Raw genomic sequence first — 12516 nt, 5'->3', positions numbered from 1 at the left:
GTGCTTTTCCTCTGCTTCTTTAGCAGGGAAGGTGTGTATGAAATCAGCCTGTCCCCCACAGGTGTGTCTAGGTAGGTGACTCCTCCTTGGAACGTGAGTGCAGCTGTCATTGTGTTACCATCTCTTGAATTGTCTTCTCCTTGTTAAGGCACAAGACTCGGGTAATACCTCCTTTTTACAAAATGTTTCTAGTATCAAAACATTTGTACAGCTTCTGCCAGTTACAGTAACTGTCATGACTACAGTTTCATGAGGAAGCAAGGCCCAGAGAGACAGTCCTTTTTCTGCACCCCCACCACTCACAGTAACTTAGTGCCAGCACTGGCTTGAGTCTTCTGTGAGCGCTTCATTATTATTGCTGTACTTCATGAACTACGTATATATTCATTATATAGTGTTATAGTGCCACATTAAGGTGAACTGAAGGTAAAGTTAAATCATATAGTAAGTGCAGTCACTATTTTCAAATATTTTGAAAATATCTTAATGCACAAGTATATTAACTATCACCATAAACCAATGAGATAAACAAATGCATCAGAAATGACAAATGAAAATTGCTTAACAGGAGCCTCTGCTGGATGTGGAGCACCCTGTAAAATTGGCTGGAATGGCTACTGTTTTAATCCCTTTCGGAACCTCCCTGTCCTAGTTGTTTTCTACTGCTGTGATAAAGACCATGACCAAAAGCAACGTGGGAAGGAAAGGGTTTATTTCATCTTACAACTCTCAGGTCACACTCCATCACCGAGGGAAGTCAGGGCAGGAACGGAAGCAGAGACCGTGGAGGAATGCTGCTTACTGGCTTGCTCTTCCTAGGTTAATCTGTGTGCTTAAACAGCCCATCTGACGAGGGATGGTATTGCCCACAGTAAGCTGGGCCTTCCCACCTCAATCGTCAGTTAAGGCAAAACTCCTGCAGACTTACCAAGAGGCCAGTCTGATAGAGACAGTTCCTCAGTTGAGATTCCTCCTTCCCATATGACCCCTGCTTGTGTCAAGTTGACAAGAAATAAAAACACCAGCAAAACAAAGCAGCCATCAACCCGGACTCTCCTTTAAAGCCAAACTTTAACAGCCAGTGTGCGGAACCAGCTGTCTTGCCTTGGTCAGCCGCGTCTTGTGTTAACTAGGTAGTTCTAGATGACCTCGGGGTCTTCTAAATCACATGAACCTTCTGAGGCCTAGCTGCTGTCAAGACGGCAAGAGAGGGCACGTCCAGACTTTTCTTAGGAAAGAGATACAAAGTGACCTTTTCAGCTGAGTCTGTAATAGGATGAGAATGTATTTAGTAAAAGGAGACCTCATTTGGATGTGTTTGCTTTGATAGCTATGATAGTCTCTGTCTTCTAATGGATGTAGTTTTAAAAATTACCTTTTAACCCCGCGTTTTACTGGTAACTCTTCATAGTGGCCTTATGAAATGGATGTCATCCTTAGGTTACACTTTTGGAAACTGAGGGACATTAAGTGCCTACCCAAGGTTTCGAAACTAAGCCATGCTAGTAAACTCTGTCAGTTATCTCCTGGGCAGTATCTTGAGTGCTGTTTAAAGCAGAAATCTAAAAAGACCTCGTGCATCCCTGGTACTTCCTTGTGTCTTTAGTGGTACCGTGAGTGGAGTTTATTTTACATGAAGATCACGTGGGAGGGAAGTGGTGAGATGGTTCCCTCTTCCCTTTCAAGTGAAGGTCTAATCAACTGATCCCCCAGTCATTACTCTATCCGCCTCTTCTGTGGAGTTCAGCTCATGACAGTTCTTTCTGCATTAAGGGTGCGTTTATATCCTGGCTTTGTGGACTTGAAGGAAGCTGACTGGATATTGGAGCGCCTTTGTCGGGATGTCCCCTGGAAACAGAGGATGGGCATCAGAGAGGGTAAGTAGGCCTCCAGGCTGCATAGTCCCCATTCAAATGCTTTTCAGTTCCCTACATCTGCTTCACACAGCTGGTCTCAAGCAGGTTCAAACCTAGAACTCCCTAAGGGACAGACAGAAAGGAGTATGCCAGGCAGAAGCCGTAGCCAGCAGAGTCCCAGAGGTCAGGGAGAGTGGACAAGAGAGAAGCAAAAGCTCAGAGAGCCAGGAAAGCCTGCCTGGCTGGCCCGTGGCTGACCCGCTCTCCCTTTCGCTTTATCTGCCTCCTGTTAGTGCTGATGGTACTCGGTTCTTCTTCATAGAAGTTTCCAGAGCTTTCTTTGTGCTAATCCATTTGGCACACATTTTTCTCAAGTCCTTCTTACTGACTTTGTGTTCTCTTTCCTGTCGCTGGAGTCCGCCAGTCTCTTTCAGTTTCAGTGTCCACTCTCCTGAGCTTGTAAAGATGTGATCTGCCTTTACTCTTGCGCTCCCTGCACCAGCATACCACACATGGCCACTAGGAGGCGTCTGTGTTCTAGCATAGACTCCAGTAGGCTGTGGAGTTTGAATTGCTTGTGAACAAAGAAACAAAGTGTATGTAAACTGGCTTCTTCTTCTTTAATCTCAAGTGTCAGAATAGGAGCCAGCCTTCTTAGGGAAGCCTTCTCCCTATTCTAGGAGTTTTCATAGTGTGACTTTTGGTTGCTTGGTTTAGCATTCCAAATAATGGTTAATTTTGAGCAAATTACAGTTGTGACTAGGTTTTCTTATCTTTAAAATTTATCTAATAGTACATAAATTATAAAATTCATGTGTTAATTAAATTAAAATGATGCATGATATCTGCTTAACAGAATGCTGACTGGGGTGTGTGTGTGTGTGTGTGTGTGTGTGTGTGTTGTGTGTGTGTGTGTGTGTGGCCTTTAATGAACATTGGCTCCTCCCACCCCTTTTTGGCAGTTCTGGGTTCAAACCTAGGGTCTTAGGCAGGCTTAGAAAGCTACATGTACCCAGCCCTGTGCTTAATCTTGTTGTTGTGGCTGACGTCTGCTGGGGAGAGATGGTAACCCCCTAACCTCTCTAAAGTAGTTTAGATACCATACATTTGTGACAGGCAGGTGTGTGCTACGGTTGCTTACACTTTTTAGATCAGAGGGGCATGTACAGTGTTGCTAGGACACATAGGTTCTCTTGTTTTTCAAATGGATTATTGGTACCACAGATTCTTTTTCCCAAGGTCCAGGCTCATATTCTGCTTTTTGAGACTTTTTTTTTTTTTTTTTCTGTGACTGAAACAAACAGATGATACACATTCCCTCCCCAGAGCCTTTGCCCAGGCTATCCCTCCCTCCCCAGAGCCTTTGCCCAGGCTATCCCTCCCTCCCCAGAGCCATTGCCCAGGCTATCCCTGCCAGCATGTCTTCTTTCCTGTGTAGCCCGTCCAGCTTCTAGCCCCCTCCCACATCCTGTCTGAGGAAGGGACTGGGTCGGCCTTCCTCTTCCTTTGTATCCCTCACGCTTCTTGCACAGTGCAGGCACGGACTGGCTGGCAGCAGGCACACCTTACCAGCAGCAACTGTCTCAAGAGCCCTGTATTTTCTTTCTTAGATATAACTTATCCGCAACCAAGACTTACAGCATGGTATGGAGAGCTTCCTTACACTTACTCAAGAATCACTATGGAACCAAATCCTCACGTATGTTGAAATGATGTCACTGGTGTGGTTTGCTGGTCTAAGTACTTGAGTACTAGAAGTAAGTCCTCAGAGAGGCACATGACAGTTCCTACTTCAGAAAGTCCTCTGGGTTCAGAAACCTCCTGCTTCTTGTCCTCTGTGTGCTCATGACTTGTAAATGAGCTCAGAGGATGGGAGGAAACTGGAACAGTGAATCGGGACTGGAGTGTAGGCTCCCAGGGGAAGGAACTGTCTCTCCCGACCCCTCCTCCGTAAACACTGCTTATGTGCTGCTGTGTAGCACATCCCTGCAGCTGGCCAGTGAGGGTAGGGTGCCCTTCTGTTTCTCAGCTCTGTTGTTACTTGTGAAAAAACCTGGGTTTTGTTAACTTTATGTTTGTTCTGTGGGTACAGTTTCAAGACTTCCAACTTACTGCCACTTGGGCTTGTTTCTACTGCTTCTTTTGGTAGTACATGCCTATAATCCTACAACTCAGGAAGCTAAGGCAGGGGCATCATAAGTTCAAGGCCAGCCTTAACAGCACAGTAAAACCCTATCTCTTAAAAAAAATTCCATGACAGCAGACAAAGATATTTTGGTATATAAATAAGCTTGTCCAAAGGCTAGAGTTGAGGTCCAAGAAATAGCTCCCTGTTTAGTTCTTGGACTCTTGCCTTTGACAAAAATGTTGTGCTTTCTTGAAAGAGACTTTGAAGAAATGGAGTTTTGCTTATTCATCTGGACACACAGAAGTGTGACATGTTTTAGAGCCCTAGCAAGATGTAAGCACAAAGCCCCTGTGTGCTGAGGTACCCAGGGACAACATGGACACAGTGTGGCTGTCACAGGGGGAGGCTGCTGCTTTGATGGGCTGTTTCCTGGGGCTGGATGAAGACTGTGCCTTTAGAGTTGTGGAGACTCCTTTTCTCTGAGGTAGATTTGGAGACAGTGAGGAACAGAAGCTGTCCCCACTTGGTCACAGCCGTTTACCTGCTTATCCACAGAGGCGAAGCTGGGGGCTCAGCAGGCTTGGGCAGGCCCTTCTCCATTCATTCCAGCTTGTCCTTCAGACAGCTTTCTCAGCAGACGTTGCTGGGCATCGGTTGGGGGCAGTTCCTGGCTGAAAGACCGCCATTTTTAGAGTGCACAGAAGCCACGCCACACACACACAGCCTTGCCACATATCGTCTTTCACTTTGGAGGCATTTTTAAAACAACTTTCCAAAAGAATTTCTTTTCAATGACAAGCCTTTTTGACTCTTATTGAAATTGTAGTCTCCGCACTTTGGAAGAGGTAAGAGGGCTCTAGGTCTGAGATAGACCTTTCCCTGGAAAATCATACGTGGCTTGGGCATGTGGCTTAGTTGAACAGCACTTACCTACTGTGCACAAGGCCCTGGGTCTAGTTCCTAGCACCACCAAACATAAATCAACCAAACCAAACAAAACCCCCTTAAATGAATAAGACTGAAAAATTATCTATGTGTTTCTCTTACCTATATATCATTTAACAAATCTTAGAATCAGTAAATATGTTATATGGATTTAATACCTGTATAATATTTCATAGTCTTTGAATACATTAATTTATTCAAGCAAGCCTCTTTTTGGACATTAAGATTGTCAAAATAGGGCTAGAGAGATTTATTGGTGAAATTATTAAGGCCACTCCACATAGTTAAAAGGGAGGTTTATTTAGTGGCGTAACTTACAAATGAAGGGATAGGTAGGTTGCAGGGTCTGGGAAAGACGTAGCGCAGTCCGGTGGTGTTCTCTGGAGAACTCTGCTCGGTCTACCTCCAGCGTCCAGGGTCCAGGAACCAGGAGAGCCAGTGCATCCGGATCTCGGGTCTTCAGGGTCCTCTCTTGGCCCCGCCTTGTAGACGTGACAGTTACTGAAGCCTCAATGGGGGTTGGAACTTCCAGATCAAAGCTGGAATGGCTACCCACTACAGAGATTGCTCAGCCACTAAGTGCCTGCCGCAAAGGTGTGAGGACCTGAGTTTTGACCCGCACCTTCCAAACCCGGGGAAAGAGCATAGTGGTACATGTTTGGAATCCCAGTGCTGAGAAGTGCTGGCCAATTAGTCTAGCCTGCTTGGTGAATTTTAGACAAGTAAAGATCCTGTACCAAAAGAAACAAAGAAAGAAAGAAAGAAGGAAAGAAAGGAAGAAGAGAGGGAGAGAGAGGAGAGAGAGAGAGAGAGAGAGAAAGGCAAAGAAAGGAAGAAAGAACGAACTGGACCACACCTATTGGGATGACATTAGATGTTATCTTCTGGTCTCTAAGCATTATACATGTGTGAACACATTTACACAAAAGATTCTCAAATTATAAGTCCTATTGTGGAATTTTGTGTGTTTATTGCTAATATATTTAATACACACACATTTCTTTTGAGACAAGGCCTCATTAGGTAGATAGGCTGGCTCCAACTTTCTGGAGCTAAGGATGGCTTTCAACTCAAACTGCTGCTGATCCAGCCTCCCAGAGTGGTGTCAGAGGCATGTCCACAATGCCCAGCTTCAGCCCTAGGTTTTGAAGCTTGTTTGTCTTTGTACAAACTGAACGATAATGGGCCCAGTGAAGAAAATATATGAAAACTTAGTCAGCTGCAAGCCCCACCAACGTGACCTCTTCTTTCTGCAGACCCAGACCCACCTCTGTGGCCCTGAGGTCACTCTGAAAACTGTTGGAAGCCTGTTCTGTGTCTTCTGTGTTCTCACACTTTTCTCAGATGTCCTTTAAGGATAGAATGCCTTCACTGAACAGCAAGATGACGCTGAATTTTAATTTAGACATTCAGTTCTAAAGGATCTCTATTTAGAGAATTGGTTAAAGAGCCTAAATTAATCCTCCATTACCCTCTGCATATCCCCCTTTCTCTATACTTCACTACCAAAAATAGCCGGGAGAAAACCATATACCACTCAGAAACACAATGCAAACTAAATGTTGCTGCAGTGTTGAGTCCCAAACGAGTCAGGCAAGTGCTAATGAGATTCTCAGTCACATTCTAGAAAAGCCATCTTCTTTCCATTCTGGTTTTCTTGTTAAGTGTGTAATTCTAGCATCTGATCTCTCTGTGAAGGTAGATTACAGCTGGGAGATGGGCAGGAAGCTCAGCTTGCCCATGTGGTAGCTGGGATTTCATTTTAGAATTTGTTCTCTTGAACGAGGGCTGGCTTAATAACGTTTTTGTTTTGCTGTACTGACCTAAGTTCTGTTGTTACTGTTCCGTTTCTAAATCCTCTGCTCAGTAAATGTGATGCTGATACGCACAGAGAGGCCCAGCTTTCATTCTGGTGTCACCCTGCAGTGCTTCTGTGGCAGGAGCGGGGCTAGACTCAGTACTGCACTGTCCCCTCTGAGCACCCATCCTGTCACTACCAGGTGGGACACAGCCATTGCGGAAGCGCAACCCATGGGTCCAGGAAGCCTCTGTAGGGACTGCGCTATGTTTTCACAACAACGCAAGAGTGTGTGTTTGTAACTGTGTAGCATCTGCTCTGATGCTACAGAAATGCCTATGGATGACCCGGGAGCACCTCAGCACCAACGAACTGCCAGTGATCACTGTGCTCCCCACCACTGCTCACTCCCACCTACAGCTTTCAAAATGCCGAGTTTAGTGCCCATGAGATGGCTCAGTGGGTAAAGGCAATGGCCCCCAAGCTTGGTGACCTGAGTTCAATCCCATGAACCCACATGGTAAAAGTGGAGAACTGACTCCTGCAAATTGTCCTCTGCATGCCACATATGTGCTGTGTACATGTGGGCACATGTGCACACACACTAAAGAAATGTAATTTTAAAAGTTAAAAATGGGGGGCTATAGAGACAGCTCAGAAGTTAGGAGCATGTGATGCTATTGGTAGATGACTTGGATTCAGTTCCCCACACTCATGTTCCCCACACACAACTGTCTGTAGCTCCAGTTACGAGAGATCTGATGCCCTCTTCTGACCTCTGTGAGCACCAGGCACACATATAGTATAAATACATACCTGCAGGCAAAACACTTGTACTCATAAAATAAAAATACATGCACATAAAGTAAAATTAAATCTAAATTTTTTCCAATTAAAAATAAAAATGCTAAGCCAGGCGTAAGTGGTGAATGCTTCTACTCAGGGATCTGCCAGCCTGGTCTACAAAGTGAGTTCCAGGCTAGCCAGGGCTATGTAGAGAGACCATCTCAAAAAACAAACAAAAAAGCTGACTTCACTGAAGATTAGCCTTTTGAAAACAGTAACCTTAGTTTTATTAAATCCTCAAATTCAAGTACATCTGAATAGTTCATTGATGATATTGAAAGAATTCATAAAGCATGTCTCCTAAAAACTGAGTGTGATTGAGTTGTAAGCTGCCCCCCCCATAGATTACTTTTATATAAAACAACTGGCAAACAGACCTCTTATTCAGATCTGAGAACCTGACTAATATGTCCTTATCGACAAGTGAAATTAGTTTCACTTCAGTGAAAAGAGTGGACAGGGTTTGTTGTCAATGATAAAAGTTGAATTTTCAAGCAAAAAAAACCAGACTTTGGGGGAAACTAGTGTCCATCACTTTGAGCCTGGCTTCTTCCCATGACCTAGACTTGTCTGATGAGATTAGTGTCAGTATTTACAGTTTCGTTACTATGTAATGAAATGTGTGAATGTTTAGAAGAACTGTATAACTCAGAGACCAGTGTTTCCCAGGTGACGAAGGGTAGGTCTTACCAAAACCACACAAGGGTAAAGGTCCATTCAAATTGAAATGTAAAACAACAAGACAAGTTTGAGATAGTGTCAGATTCCGGATTGGGGCTAACTCAAGAAGTCCGCACAGCCTGAGGTTTGGATGCAATCACAGAACCCGCTCCGACAGGACTGTGCACTAATTTTAGCAGAGTAAATGCAGAAGCAGAAGAGCTGGCTGCCTCCTGTGAAGACAGACATTGCATTTGCAAAGCAGGACCACTCTCGTCACATTTTTCTATTGAAATTACAGACATTTTTTTTCATACGAAGTTACACAGATTTGTTGTTGCCTTTTGAATGAACTACCAATGATGTATTTGTTTTGAACTTTGTCCTCCTGCCTCAGCCTCCTGGCATTATAGCATGTACCACCCCTCTCAGTTCAGCTTTAATTTTAATATAGTAAATATCAATAACTGTAACCTAAAAGAACAAAGGTTTGAGCTGGGCATAGTGGTGCACACCTTTAGTTTCAGCACTTGGGAGGAAGAGGCAGGTAGATCTCTGTGAGTTCAAGATCGGCCTGATCTACATAGCAAGTTCCAGGCCAACCAAGGCTACATACTGAGACCCTGTCTCAAACAACAACAGTAAAATTCAACGAAGGATTTTTAAGGACATCAGTAATTTTGGTAGTGTAAAGTTTGAAAACCACTGTCCTAAAGTGTATGCCGGGCTCTTGAGACTTTTAGTGAGACACAGAACTCCAGTGAAAGCCAGTGCACAGCCTGTGACTGATGTGCATAGCTCCCTGCGTACATGGCCACATGGTGCAAACTACACCCCTGAACTGGGCACGGACAGCAAGCAGTGCTGTGCAGTGTGAGTAAGTCTGTAATTTTATGGCTTTAAGAATGTGCTCTGGGTCCCATTCTATAGAAAAGAAAAAGAGCGCATGTGTTTGTTGACATCGCATAGACCAGGGTGGCCTCAGCCTCAGCCTCCTAAGTGCTAGGATTACTGGCACGCACCACTCTGCCAGGCTTTGGGTTCTGACTGTAGGAAGTTAGCTACTCTAAATATTACATACTTTTCAGGAAAGCAAATCTGTTGTTGAGAATAAAATAGGGACAGGATGAATGGAAGGCACCCCGTTGAGAGTTCTCTTGCTCTTCACTTGAGCCTGAGTGTGTGGACTGACTGGCTACGTCAGCGTCACTGCTCCACTTAGCACAGCACTACCTTTCCAGAACCACCCTCAGCGGAGTGACATTGGCTTCTTGGTGGGGATATGCACTGCAGGAGAAACAAGAGATGGTAGACAGACTCCAGCCTTCCCACTTAGTACTTTCCTAGAGTGGAGGAGGCTGGCTGGCTTCAGCACAGAGATGGAGGGAGGAGACGAAGCTACTCCTCTGGCCTTCTGTGTATTGCAATGCCCTGCTCAGAACTCGGTTGATTTTTGCCTTTCCTTCTCTTTTTCCATGGCGGCCTACTGTGCCTTGTGTGTCTGCCCCTGCACCTGCTTCGGCTTGCTGGCAGTGGCATCCCGTGCTCTGTACTCTGAAGAGCCGCATTGAGGAGAACACTGGCCACACCTTCAACTCCTTGCTGTGCAATCTGTACCGGAACGAGAAGGACAGCGTGGACTGGCACAGTGACGATGAGCCCTCACTGGGGAGCTGCCCCGTCATTGCGTCACTTAGTTTTGGTGCCACTCGGACTTTTGAGATGAGGAAGAAACCCCCACCTGTAAGTATTCTCTGCCGTAAACATGTGCTTTCTCTTACCTCCTAATCAGTGAAGAACACGGATCTCCTAAAAGCCGCTGTTTCCAGGAGTCCATGATATTGGTGAAACATTTTCAGCTGATTGCTTCCTCCGTAGGAAACATGTGGCTTCCAAAGTGCCCACTCATGCATTTGCTTATCCAACAGGAATTGTCTTCCCTATGCCAGGTTCTGTGGGCCCATTCCCACTGATGGAAAGGAGTGACAGTCCTTGTCCTATGCAAGGCATCTACTAGGCAAAGCATCGAAATGATTGCAGTTGTGATGCACGCTATGACTGAAGAGTTCCAGAAGGGTGACTCAGAGTTAGGGAGATTCCAGAAACTCGAGAAAGATGCCCCTGAAGTGCCTGTCATTTCCTGTGCTCCTGTGTGGCAGGCCACTGTTCTGTGAGAGAGCATCATGCAGATCCTCGCTATGTTCTTAGTCTTCTTCTGAAAGATGTGTGAGCCTCTGACTCCTGAGAGGAAGCTCAAGCCAGGTTACCAGGCCATAGTGTGCCTAAGTTGAGGTTGGGGAGCAGTGGGTAAACGGACTTCAGATTCAGTTTTCACCCCAGCTCTCGTGTAGATTACATGCATTTGAAAGATTTGGGACTGTTGACCCCAAGTCCAGCCCTTATGTTCTGAATCAAAAGTGAACCTTAGAACAAAGATAGAAAACTAGAAGAAACTTCGAGAGGGAATTCACTAAGTCATCCTGATTTCCAAGTTCCGGTTATTCAGCTTGTACCAATAAACCAGGCCCCGTCAGTGTGGAGGGCCAGCAGCTTGTGTTTTGATGATGACCTAATTCATAATTCAGGCCTCCTGACTTGCTCAGAACTCCTGTCTCTTCTACATCAGATACTTCTGTAAGAATGCAGTAACAGGCCTGTCCAGGTTACAGTGCCATTGGGTTTTCATGCGTGCAGATGTTTTGTAACACGTTGAGTTATTTGACACATAGGACATCAAACTCCATCTGTTGGTATTATTTCCATTGATCAAGTTTGCTTTGGTTTTGTTTCCACCTAAACTTTGGTTGTTGTTGGTAGAGCATTCTCAGTCACCAGTGTAAGAACCATGACCGTATCTCCAGCAGCCTTCTTGGGGACTAGGAAGGAGCTGAGCACCAAACTGCCGGGCCTTTGCTGGTGTCTTTTAGGCATGATCACACTTCTATACCTAGGCCTGCACTTGGATCCTAGCCCACACATATGAAGAGCTCTTCTTGCCTTTGTAAGACTCCTATATTAGAGGTAGTGGAGGATCACTGAGCTTGATGGCTTTTCAGACCCTCTTCTCGAGCAGACAGTGGGACACCAGCCCTTTTCCAGGCAGGTCCTGGGGCTGCAGGTTAGCTGTGAGTGAGCAGGCTGCTCCTCCAGCTCTCGTACTGTCAGCTTGGGTATCACCCTCCCTTTGGTTCTTCACATTGATTTGCTTTGATGCCAAGTGTTTAAGTCTTCAGTGACTGTTTCTTTACCCACATACATTCAACACTACCCCCTTATGAAAAAATTGGGGGCCTATTTATAGATGGGAACTTAAGAATTCCCAAAGTATGCTTTCCGAGTAGATAGTTTCAATTATATGCGGCTCCCGACTGCTAAACGTTAGCAGTGCGTTGGTGCCCAGAAACACCCTGACCATCTTCCCTCCCAGCACCCAGCTCTTCATTCTCTCAGAGAAAGACCTGTCTCAGGGACTAGGGCTACAGCTCAGAGCGCATGTGCAAGGCCCTGGTTCTGTCAGCACCACAGACAAACCAAGCAGAAGCCCAGCACGAGGTGGACAAGAACTATTTCTTGGTATTAACTTGTTATGTTGTAGGTTGGTGTGTGGTCAGCAAACACATGCAGCATTGTTTCTGGGTGTGACCGTGTGGAAGAAAGCTCTATTTAAGAGAGAGACTGCCCACACCGAGGCTGTCTCTCCTCAGGCTTCCTGAAGTCTGTTTTCAGGAACCTGGTGAAAGCATAGGTCATGGAGTAGTGGAAGAGGTCAAGTCCCCTCGGTGGCCCTGGACTACAACTGTGCCAGCTGAGTTAATGGAAATAATACATCTCCTAAGTGAGAAAATTTATCTGAGGTCTTGAAATAAAGTTGGCTGCGGAAATGAGTTTGGGAAGAAACATAAACAGTCAGTACCCCGGTTACTGGCTCTAGTAAGTTTTGGCTTCTGGCCTCATTTTAACTGGGATTGAATTGGCACAATTCTTGTGCATACTCTCAATTTTGACTTTTGTTTAAGATGGAGAAACTGAATGTTATTGTGTTTGAGATTATAATCACACATTGGTGATTACAGCTTAGAAGTTCCACTCTTGAGTAAACACAGCACATGTTTAAACTTGTGAGGACTCACTCAGACTTCATTAACAGATTCCAAAACTCTGGAGCCCCATAAATATAACCAAATGCAGAAGCCTTTCTTTGAGTTGACAGCCGTGGAACTATTTCTCGGGGCATACATCTTATTGCGAGTGGGCCTCTCCTAAAGGATTCGAGGGAATCAGCT

General features: G+C 45.3%; 1 protein-coding gene across 6 annotated transcripts in view; it reads left to right on the top strand.

Annotated features, from left to right (window-relative positions):
* The window catches only part of Alkbh3 (alkB homolog 3, alpha-ketoglutarate dependent dioxygenase), a 90659-nt gene that overhangs the window by 6429 nt on the left and 71714 nt on the right, over positions 1-12516 (top strand). For all 6 annotated transcript variants that reach the window (XR_008215148.1, XR_008215150.1, XM_052724937.1 and 3 more), the window contains exons 5-8: positions 24-71; positions 1774-1877; positions 3467-3555; positions 9767-9976. Coding sequence is in view for 4 of the 6 variants with exons in the window: in XM_052724937.1 (XP_052580897.1) it covers positions 24-71; positions 1774-1877; positions 3467-3555; positions 9767-9976 (451 nt within the window). In the remaining 2 variants the exon portion in view is untranslated. The remainder of the gene's footprint in view (positions 1-23; positions 72-1773; positions 1878-3466; positions 3556-9766; positions 9977-12516) is intronic.

Source organism: Peromyscus californicus, unplaced genomic scaffold, assembly GCF_007827085.1.
Source record: "Peromyscus californicus insignis strain IS unplaced genomic scaffold, ASM782708v3 Scaffold_7__1_contigs__length_154581171, whole genome shotgun sequence".
Taxonomy (NCBI): Eukaryota; Metazoa; Chordata; class Mammalia; order Rodentia; family Cricetidae; genus Peromyscus; species Peromyscus californicus.
The sequence above is the reverse complement of the archived record's forward strand: the minus strand, read 5'-3'. Positions and strand labels throughout refer to the sequence as shown.